The sequence below is a fragment of the Oculina patagonica genome, chromosome 7, assembly GCF_052425735.1.
Source record: "Oculina patagonica isolate OP01 chromosome 7, crgOcupat, whole genome shotgun sequence".
Classification (NCBI taxonomy): Eukaryota; Metazoa; Cnidaria; class Anthozoa; order Scleractinia; family Oculinidae; genus Oculina; species Oculina patagonica.
The window spans coordinates 12,829,025-12,840,516 of NC_135764.1; the positions used below are offsets into that span (position 1 = coordinate 12,829,025).

At 38.3% G+C, this 11,492-nt stretch overlaps 1 protein-coding gene across 1 annotated transcript; it reads right to left on the bottom strand.

The window, feature by feature from the left end:
* Nucleotides 1-2,418: 2,418 nt before the first annotated feature.
* On the bottom strand, nucleotides 2,419-10,068 carry LOC144661274 (uncharacterized). Its single transcript, XM_078521979.1, has 10 exons — nucleotides 9,909-10,068; nucleotides 9,557-9,635; nucleotides 7,999-8,052; nucleotides 7,016-7,086; nucleotides 5,653-5,711; nucleotides 5,358-5,410; nucleotides 4,700-4,758; nucleotides 4,165-4,227; nucleotides 3,441-3,534; nucleotides 2,419-2,768 (listed from the first exon to the last, which is right to left on the bottom strand). Exons 1-10 carry the CDS (start codon nucleotides 10,035-10,037, stop codon nucleotides 2,671-2,673), a joined length of 759 nt encoding a protein of 252 aa, XP_078378105.1. The 5' UTR covers nucleotides 10,038-10,068; the 3' UTR covers nucleotides 2,419-2,670.
* Nucleotides 10,069-11,492: the final 1,424 nt, after the last annotated feature.

An 11,492-nucleotide genomic window follows, 5' to 3' on the forward strand; every position in this document is an offset into this window, starting at 1 on the left:
AGCTTCCAAGACTCATTTTTGACTGAAATTCTAGTACAGCTGAGTGAATGTACACTGCTCTTCTTAGTAACACTCAAACCTCACTTGATTTTAAGACTTAACTACTCGAGCTCATATTTCAAATGAGCTAATTCGAAGCTTTTGTCTTCTTACTTAAAGATCCGTTCATTTATCTGACGCAAGGCACAAGCTTGTCAACCCAACTCCGCGCTACAAGCCTCGTTTCGTTTATTCCATGGATTATTGAAACAACGCCTGCAGGCAATTCGAAATCACTTCCTCGAGCTCTCTACGACTTCCTTTCTGCTGTTTAAAAAAGCATTAGGTGTTTTTTCGTTATATAACAATTTTATAGCAGTTTAATAAGCCCCCAATTCTTTGTCTATGATTTTCTAGTTTTTAAAATTATATAATGGCAATGAGTTTGCCATTTCTATTTTCCGCCTCATTATCGTGGCTTATATACTTGTTTTTATTGTTATTGTGTTGTATTGTTATTGTTATTGTTGTTGTCGATCGGTACAGGACGCGTTTCGAAAGTTGAATCGCTTTTCAATATTTCAAGTCCGCGGGTAAAAGCGAATCGAATTTCAAACAAATGGCCAGCTGACACTAAATGCCGCCTCTAAACGTCAAGGGATAAATAAAGAAAGATTACTGCTCAAGCTACAAATAACTTGATGCCAATTGTCGTGGTTGGCCATCCATAAGAATGAAGTTTTAAATTTTTCTCTCACCGATGTTTTGTTTGGTAAGTTTGATATCGATACAGACTCTATGGTAGTTAACCATATTCTTCTTCTTGGAAAATATTTTATTTATAGGTGTAAGCTTGATAAGATTAAACCCTCTTTACCAGTTTTTAAGGCTAAATTAAGAGCTACTCTTAAATTAGAATTTTACATTGCCAGGAAAAAAGGTACACTTGCTCAACATTACAGAAAATGGAATATCTTTATTCCTGTATTAAGTTAGACTATTTCCTTTTTCCACTCTACCTTTTAAAAAAACTCCACCGAAAATATTTTAGGTCACTCTATTTTTTCGAAACCTGCCTTTTGACCTTTTGTTTAGAAAGCTGGTGTTTGCTTTGCATGTCTCTTTTTTCTTCTGCTCTCCATAGCATAATATACCTTGTTTATTTTTTAACGTGCTTTGTTTGTAGTAAGTAATGTTAAGCTTGTAATAATTTATTGTTGTAGTGTAAGTAAGTATTGTATTAGTGTAAGTAAGTAGCGTTAGGACTGTAAGTAATGTTTAAATTGTAAGTAGTGTTTCTTTTTTTCTTTGTAATTTTGTACTGTATGTTTGTATGGCAAGAAATTAAAAATATTTAAAAAAAAAAAAAAAAAAAAAAAAAAAAAAAACTTTAACCCTCGGGTTTCCGTTCTATAAATGCCTAGTAAAATTATTTTGCACTGAGTAGAAAGCCCCTCGCTCACTCTACAATTACAAAATGACATTTTTTTTTTTTTGGCTGTGACGTCATATTATAAGCGCCATCTTGGATTTCACTATTTTCTTAGAAAGTCGGCAAATAACGGAAATTGATGCAAAATCAAGCCAGGATGCTTGGAAATTAAACAAATGGTACGATTTTCTTTCAAAAAAAGGAAATATTGTTCGAAGGAAAAAAATAACGCTGAAAGCGTGAACAAAAAACGTCACTTGAGATGCAAATTATGATCTTGAAAATAATGACTAGAGGAACGTTTTGAATCCATGTCGTTTGTGTGATGTTTTCCCATAAGTTATGCATTTCATTGTTCCTTATATTAGGAACTTTCTACCTATTAAGTTTTAAGTAATGCTTTTATAAACTTTGCTTCCAGCTACAATGTGATTGATTGGTACAAGAACAGCATAAATGGGGTAAGATTGGCTTATCATATATCGTTTGCGAGCATGGTGATCAATCTTATTTTTTTTCATTTTTCGAATGAGTGCTAAGTTTGGGACATTCAGGAATAGTTAAAAAAAAATTGTTGGACAACTTTCATTTCTGTGGAGTCATCTTAAATGTTTTTTGTTTATTTTTGTTTTCATGCAACATTTTTCTTCCCGAGCAAATGTTTTATTTTATCGTTTAGCCACCTCTGCAAACAAAGCAAGCCCAAGCGGGAAAAAGCAACCAATCAGATACCGAACCTATGTGATGTTTCAGCAGTAAAACGCCCAAAGTATCACGTGGGATCACTTTGTTCGATGTTTGATCAAACCAGTTTACTCGTTTAGCCGCTCCATCATGTTGTGTACGACACACGCGACGTTGGACGACTATGTTTGATCGTTTAGCCGGGGGAATGATCAAAGAGAGAAAAAGAAATACAGCAGAAAACGGATTAAGAAAAGAGGCACAAATCGAAAAAAAAGGAAAATAAAAGGCAAAGGTGTTACATAAAAGAAACAATTTATGGGTATTTGTTCCAACCAATTGTTTATTATAAAGAGAGATATTTGTACAAGTACTGTAACACAAAAATCGAGTCAGTGTTATGAAAATCCAAAAACTGCATGACAAGTATCGATTTGTGTCGCCATCTTTTCATGAAGATAAAATAAATGTAGACACAAACGTTGTGTGGAGTAAAGCATTTCAATTCTATAAATAAATCTCACATATAAACACACTGTTACGAAACCCCACAACCCTGCATTTAAAAAACTATTTCATGTACGCCACACAGAGAATCCTGGCTTTCCCCCATGCTCATCTTGACCTGGTGTGCTTGTCGTTCCCGCCAAAATGTCGCCGCCAACAGGACCACCTGGCAAAGGGGAATAAAAAATAATCGTAAAAATAAAAAAAATAATCCAGTTCCTCGAAAGCCTTGCTACTAAGCAAATAATTACAAACTGTATAATCGATTCAGAAATTCTTTCCTAAAAATAAGACAGTAAATAGGTCAACGTCATGCTTGAAGAATAACCGAATTTAAAAAATTCTTCTGACTACCGAATTGGGTCTTTGGGGAGATTTATTTGGCGCGACTGAATCGATTGAACATTCAGGACTGTTTAAATTTTCGGAAGTTTGTGTTTTGAATGGAACGGCATTATGCACTTGATTGAACCGATCACGCCAAAAATGGCGGATGGTGGCTCGACTCTTGTTTGTTTAGCAATGATTTCGAGTAAACTGATTATGTTCCGAAGAAGAATTGTCCATTCCTGAGAACTACTCAAACAACTTCCATGTAAACCAGTCAATTTAATTACATGTACTGTACAGTACATAGGGAAGCCATGTCACAAAATAGCAGCTAGCACTCCTTTTTTTGGAAGCAAAAAGAAGAAAAGATGTGAACGTTCTATTAGAGATTTCGAGAAAATGACCCTCGTTTTTATCATTTTCGCAAATTTGGTTAGAGGAAAAAAATCGTTTTCTTTTTACCTTGATGCTCGCTAAAGAAATCGAGTAAACAAAACAAGCGACCTACCGAGAGGAAAGTCAGAACTCTCTTGGTTACTGCGGCGCTTAGAAAATGGGTCTGACTGCAATACATAAGCTGAGCCTGGCCGAGAGAAGGCTGCCTACAGGACAAATAAAAACAAGAGAAATTAAAAAAAACACAAACAAAACAACACCTCGAAACACTAAACTCGAGTCCCTTTTAAGCATATAGCATAGCAATTAAGTTTACCATTTTAATATACATGTACGTTTTCTTAAAACATTGGTGTGAAAAGTGATAATGCAAAACATAACCACCAGGGAAAGTCGTAAAGTGCATAATATCGAAAAAAGGTTGTTTTTAATAATAATACGTGTCCAGCGTAGGGACGCTTATTACAAAAAATGCCTTTCATAAGGGGCCGAGGGGGAGGGGGCTGATTGGAAAAAAAATTAAATTACCTTTATATAGACACGGGAGGTTTAAAGCTGTAAGCTTGTGGCGCCATGTAATTTCCGATCGAATTGGAAATGGAAGTGTTCATTTTTGTGGAGGTAGAAAAACCGGAGAACCCGGAGAAATCAACCCTCAGCAATCAACCCTCAGTGCAAGGAGGAGAACCAACAACAAACTCAACTCACATAAGACACCGAGTCTGGGAATCGAACCCAGGCCACATTGGTGGGAGTCGAGTGCTCTCATCTCTGCTTTCCCAAAAAGAAAGAGAAATAGTGTCATTTAATTGAAAAATTACTGGAAGTATGCTTACCATTCTTGCTTTGGGACCTGATCCTGGTCTCCCCGCCGAACCAGCTCTGGAAAGATCATCCAACTAAAATTCGCAAACTAATCATTAAAACTCCATTAACTTTAATCCAAAAGATGGAAAGGCAGCCTGAGACAGCTACAAAAGTGCTACTGCTTAGCTTTGGCTTCTGTAGCAGCATGGAATGATTAGTTCTATTGCTGTTTGCTTTGGTTGGGAAGCTAAATGTACAGTATAATTATACAATAACATCAACACCATCATGCACAACAAGGAATTTATTTAGTACTACAAAACATGGCAAATAATTGTCTGAAATCTATTTTTAAAGATTTTTTCGAGACTAACACGTGTAGCTCTACCCTTGCAAATTGTTTGCTAAGACTGCTAAATGTAACTCTTTTAAGTTCTCGTTTTTTATCTAAATTGTTCGTGATTGGAATAGCTTACCAGGGTCTGTTGTTGAAGCTGGGAGAATGAATCAGACAGAATGCCTTCTTAAGATTTTGTTTGTTCGTTTGTTTTTCCCGAATTTTACCTTTTTGATTATTCCTTTTTCTATAAGCTCCTGTTTGGATGTCCTGGGGCAGTTAAGAGCTGAAATCATAACAATACATTGAAGGACCATTTATTTAATACAATGTTACTGTCTTGTTCTTAACTGAAAAACTGTATATCATTCTATAGTAACCAGCATAGTCCCTACTGGGAGATTGTGGGATAACACTTAGGCATTTTTTGTTTTAATTTTACTTATTATATACTGACTTTACTAATAATTTATATTCCATGTATTCAGGGCTGAAGCCCGACATTAAAACATAAACAAGGCGACCATGGTAGGTGCAAGGCACTTATTGGGGTCTGCCAGGGGCATCAACCCCCCCCCCCCCACCCCCCCTGAGCAGAACTTTTTTTTGGAATCATGAACCTCTCAACGCTTTTTTGCAGCATTTATCATGATAAGGGATTTCTTCAGAAAAATCAATCTTGTTCAACTGGGGATTAAATTGGAGTTTAAATACATCAAAACAATGTTTTTTTGGAGAGGGAGGAAAACTGGAGAATGCTGAGAAGAAACATAAGAATCAACATCAAACTTGATCCACACAGGATGCCAGATTTTGGGTTTTAATTAAACCAAGCTGCAGTTGTGCAAGGAAAGTGCTCCAGTCTCACATGAACATACAATGTACCTGCAAAATGTGGCCAAACTTTGTCAGAAGCTGAGGCAAAGTCCTTTGCACTTCTACAGAGAAACCAAAAGAAACAATCATAATTTTTTTTATAACTGACAGTACATGTATAATGTACTAATGGTATTTATAAGTGTATTTACATGACTTAAATTGTCACAAGTCATTCAAATAAACAAATTTACCATACAAAATAATACAAGTCTGACTGTAAAGCTCTGTACAGCCCGGCATTAAGAATCAGTGAATCACTTCAGAGCTTAATACGTGTAGTTTTCATATTAAAACTAATCACCTTCCTTCACTGTCAGGGAGCTCTGGTTGTGCATTTCTTTCCAAAAGAAGCATCACAATCTGCAGAATTTACAACATGTAGTTAAATCTTGTTAATGGTTATGCTCATAGCACTCACCAATGCTTGTTGTTTAAAATTGAAATCTGTTTTAATCCCAGTGACTGTGATTTTATCAGGTTTCTCCAATACTATTCCAAGTAACCACTATCCATTTGATGCACATGTGTAACCTTAAATTACACTGTTATGTTATTTAATTAGAACCTGGGGTGGCAGGGGACTACCATATGAAAGGGACGGGGATGCTCATCGTCTCGCTTAGGGGTATAAATGTCGGACTTTGGGTCTCGCTTAGGGTGTTTTGGGCAAAATGACAATATTTTTAGCAGTCAGGGTCTCGTTTAGGGTTACACACGAAGAAATTAATAATACAAATATAAATTCTCTTTTCAGAATTTTGGTATCTTTTAGCGGTCTAAAGTAGCTTCAGCCACGCCCAGATTGGTCTCTTGTAGGGGTTATTTTCAAAATTTCCAATGAGCATCCCCATCCCTTTAGTATGGGAGTCCCCCACAACCCAACCCCCCCCCCCCCCTTCGGCCAAGAACCCAACACAAAGATGCTATACACTGCCAATGCATGTCAGACAACAGTGATAAAAATTTGAAACCCTGCGCAGCGTAGGTGCTGAATGTATAAATGAAAAAAAATGTAAATACTACGCTGTAGTCAAAAAAACTATTCCCGACGTTTCGGCAATGCTGCCTTAATTAAATCTGGAACTTTCAATGTGCTAACCACTGGTATACAATACAAAATGCATGGGAACCAATGTTTTGGAGGCAACCTTAATCAAATGCATATTCTGCCTACTTAATATACATGCGACTGAAAGGTTATACATGTATATAATATACATGTTGGAGGCAGCGTGGCCGAGTGGTTAGAGCGCCGGACTTGAAATCCGGACGTCGCGGGTTCAAGTCCTGTTCTGACCACTAGCTGGATTTGTCCTCGGTCACCCGAGTTCAACTCCTCAGCTACGCTTGTAAATAGCCAACTGGTCTGCCTCCTGCCAGTTGGGATTTTTAACCATGTTAGGTTTATTTACAATATTTGTTTCACATTGGCCCTGAAAAGCCCCATTCAGGGAGTGGTCAATTAAGTATATTTTTTTTATATCTTTATATATATAAGCAATCCACCCCCCCCCCCCCCAACACACACCCCTGTGGGATGGTGAGGGAGGGAGATCAGGGATAACAATACATCAGCAGTCACTTTTTGATGCATCATGCTACTGTATGTATATTAAAAGCCAGAATTGGTTGGCTGGAGAGCATAACCATAAATGTAGCTGTACCTTTCCATGTTCCTGAAAGGTTGCAGCATGCAGTGGTGTCCAAAGAGTATCTTTGTTCTGTGCATTGATATCTAAAACACAAGCAATCAAATCAGGGGGGTATAAAGTCTACTTAAATTATAAAGTCCTAATAGTATACATGGTGGTGCAAGAAAATATATGTTGCAGTTATTTTTATCTCAGTAAATTATTATAATTTTACTTTAACTACCGGTAGTTTTTTTTCTAACTAGTTCTTTTTTTACTAGTTAAAGTTAAAAAAAGTAAAACACCTCCCCTCACTTGATGTCCTACCCCCCCCCCCCCATCCTTACTTTACTTCCCCTGCTATCTGCTATTATCCTCCTCCCCAAAGTATTATTATCTATTAAGTTTTTTTTTTTCTTTTCGCTAACCAGCACTGGATGTGAACTCTCAACCTCTGGATTTGCTCTCTATCCCTTTATCCACTTTGCTACGTAGGAAATGTTGGGGGAACCACTACTTTTTTTTTTAAATATATGACTCCTACCCATACCCTAACCCTAACCCTTTTATTTTAATTTACCTACAGTGTAGTACTGTATAAAAAAAAAAAATCAACTAGTAAGAAAAAAAAATAACTTGTTAAAATATAAATTAAATTAACTGAGATCAAAAATTAACTGCAGCATACCCATACCCCTCCCATGGAAGGTATTTTTTGGTTTGAATCCCCCACCCCTTTGGAATACTATCCTTTTAATAAAAATAATTTATTTTGAGACTGCCTACACCTCAGAATTTCCGATGACCTTCCAAGGGGTGGGTATGGATAATTTTATTTGTTTATGCAATGTTGGATTGGATTGACTCCTGCTAAGAAAACTCAAAGCTCCTTTTTTTCTGAGAAGCTTGTGCAAGATTTTGATTTCAGTTTTTGTGGTGTTGCTTATGGATAGTATTATTACATTTTAAAAAATATTATACAAAAACTTGGCATTAAGTGTACTGCAATCGTATACCTGCTCCTTTGTCCAAAAGAGTTTTCACTACGTCATGAAAGCCCCAGAAACATGCTGTAAACAATGCATAATAGGTATCATGTCAACGAACAAGTCAATTAAACTTGATCAGTGAGTATGGGGTAAAACAGGAAAGATGGTAGATGGCTTGATTTGTAAGTAAACATTTGCAAGTCATCTAGATAATACTGTATATATTTGTTTAAGATAATCTGCAATTCCAATTACGGTAGCTTCATGTACTGTATGAAGAAAAAAAAAACAGCTAATCACGGGAGATTATAGGCTTTAGTGAATTTACCCAGCATGAGCACATTACTGTCCATTACTGCACCATTTAGCTTTACTAGGTTTGTGGCAGTTGCATAAAAGTGCATGTCATTCCATGTGTGGCACTCTTGTGACCAGACAAAAAGGGTTCACTTAACAGGAGATGTGTCTACTTATGAGAGGTTAAGATGGATTCCGCACAATTTGAGAGCAATACAGGCAAAAATAAAGTTACCAAAAAGACCTCTTAGCAATGCAACAGTTTTAGTACAGCTAACAAAAACCTGCCAAAAATTTAGCACTCAAGCTGACCCCGCGAGAGAAAAATGGATTTGAAGTTGTCTTTATTTCAATTAAAACGGACGTCTTGCGCCAGTTCAAAACAAAATGGCCATTTAATACATTTTTTCGAGGTTAACTTTTATTTTCTCGAGAATGCTTTAGAATTTAATTGCGGGGTCACTAAGACAAATGAATTTTGATGAGATCTTTTAAATAGTATACAAAATGTTGCCGTGCAATGAGTAGATATTTGGTACTTAATTTTCACACTCATTGCTCAAACTTTCAGCGGAATCCGTCTTAAACATGCAGTGTTTGTATGTGGTTGGGACAACAACCATGCTGCATAATTATTTAATGTGGGTTTTGCCGAAGATTTTCAACGTGGATTTCAAAAGTGCATTATCTTACCATCTGGCGATGACCTTCCTTAACTGGCATTTAGATGACTTACTTTAAGTTAGAAAAACAATGAAAACCTTGTTGTATCAACGTATCTTTGGCATAGGATGTGTGTGGAAAACTGGAATGCATGGTCCTGGGACTACAAGAGAGTGTCTGCTCAGATTTACATGTACTTTCATGGCCAACAGGGCCTGCTCTGAACAAAGGGTGTCAATTTAACATTTTCTGCTGAGTACCCCCACCCCCCCCCCCCCCCCTTAACCCCAGTGTCTGGTTACAATTAGATATTTTAAAACATTTGCAGACCTCTCAACCTCAAAGCACTGGAAATCTGGAGATTGAGGTCAAAAATTCTGGAGATTTCAGTAAAAACCGGGAGATTGATCAACTGACGAACAAAAATAACTAAAAGAGTCCTAAAACCAGGCGCTAATCAAATGTCTTGTTACTCTGTTTACCGTGAGATTTCTGTTTCTCATCGTGAGATTGAAGTGAAAACCGTGAGTCTCAGGACAAAATCGTGAGACTTGAGAGGTCTGCATTTGGCCGCTGTGCCATCAATATTGTCTGAAGTTAATGAGATCTATGGGGCTGAACTAACCAATGTAAAGTTGACTTTGAAGTTTTTCATCTGCTCCTCCGCCAATCTGAACATCCTCAGTCAAAAACTGCTCAACAAGCTTTAAAAAAAATGATGTTTAAGACGTAATTCATCAGGCCCCGGTTGTTCGAAAGCTGCCTGGATAATGCTATCGACAGGATAAATCACTATCCACCGAATAAGCGTAAGCAAAACATACTACGCTATCTACTGGATAGCGTTTTATCCTGTGGATAGCAAATTATCCAGCTTTCAAACAACCGAGGCCATGGGATCAAGTAACTTTAAGTTTAGTTGGACAAAAAGCGAGTACCAGTCAAGATAATAATTTTTCACAACTATGTAACTTTACCTTTTCATCTCCTTTTTGCGCCAATGTAGAAAGGTCGGGTGTTCTTGTGTTGACTCCCTTTAAATTTCTTTGCAAGTCATAATCGACATCTTCCAACGACTTTTCATTCCCATCAGAAACTGCCGCCATATTGCCTCGTATGTAAGTGGATATGTCAATGTACGGTACATGACGAATGGTAAGTACGTAGTGTAGTCATCATATAGTGGTTTGACTAAATTCTATATAGGGATATTAATAGAGGGGATACAGAGCCCTACGTAGCAATACACGGCTATACAAAGCTATATACGGCTATAAATAGCCGTACATAGCCCTACATAGCCCTACATAGCCGTACATAGCCCTACATAGCCCTACATAGCCCTACATAGCCCTACATAACCGTACATAGCCCTACATAGCCGTACATAGCCCTACATAGCTCTACATAGCCGTACATAGCCCTACATAGCCCTACATAGCCCTACATAGCCCTACATAGCCCTACATAACCGTACATAGCCCTACATAGCCCTACATAGCCCTACATAGCCCTACATAGCCCTACATAGCCCTACATAGCTGTTCATAGCCGTACATAGCCCTACATAGCCCTACATAGCGGTACATAGCCCTACATAGCCCTACATAACCGTACATAGCCCTACATAGCCCTACATAGCCCTACATAGCCCTACATAGCCCTACATAGCCGTACATAGCCGTACATAGCCCTACATAACCCTACATAGCCCTACATAGCCCTACATAGCCCTACATAGCCCTACATAGCCCTACATAACCGTACATAGTCCTACATAGCCCTACATAGCCCTACATAGCCCTACATAACCGTACATAGCCCTACATAGCAATACATAGCCCTACATAGCCCTACATAGCTCTACATAACCGTACAAAGCCCTACATAGCCCTACACAGCCCTACATAGCCCTGCATAGCCGTACATAGCCCTACATAGCCCTACATAGCCGTACATAGCCCTACATAGCCGTACATAGCCCTACATAGCCCAACATAGCCCTACATAACCGTACATAGCCCTACATAGCCGTACATAGCCCTACATAGCCGTACATAGCCCTACATAGCCCTACATAGTCCTACATAGCCCTACATAGCCCTACATAGCCCTACATAGCCGTACATAGCCCTACATAGCCCTACATAGCCGTACATAGCCCTACATAGCCGTACATAGCCCTACATAGCCCAACATAGCCCTACATAACCGTACATAGCCCAACATAGCCGTACATAGCCCTACATAGCCCTACATAGCTCTACATAGCCGTACATAACCGTACATAGCCCTACATAGCCCTACATAGCCCTACATAGCCCTACATAGCCCTACATAGCCCTACATAGCCGTATATAGCCCTACATAACCCTACATAGCCCTACATAGCCCTACATAACCGTACATAGTCCTACATAGCCCTACATAGCCCCACATAGCCCTACATAGCCCTACATAGCCCTACATAGCACTACATAGCCCTACATAGCCCTACATAGCCCTACATAGCCGTACATAGCCCTACATAGCCGTACATAGCCCTACATAGCCCTACATAG

Coding starts and splice junctions, on each gene's coding strand:
- LOC144661274 (XM_078521979.1), bottom strand. CDS start 10,037: ATGGCGGCAGTTTCTGATGGGAATGAAAAGTCGTTGGAAGATGTCGAT. Junction 7,087..7,998: donor TCTTTTGGACAAAGGAGCAG/GTATACGATTGC, acceptor CTTGTGTTTTAG/ATATCAATGCACAGAACAAA. Junction 2,769..3,440: donor GAGTTCTGACTTTCCTCTCG/GTAGGTCGCTTG, acceptor CCCCTTTGCCAG/GTGGTCCTGTTGGCGGCGAC.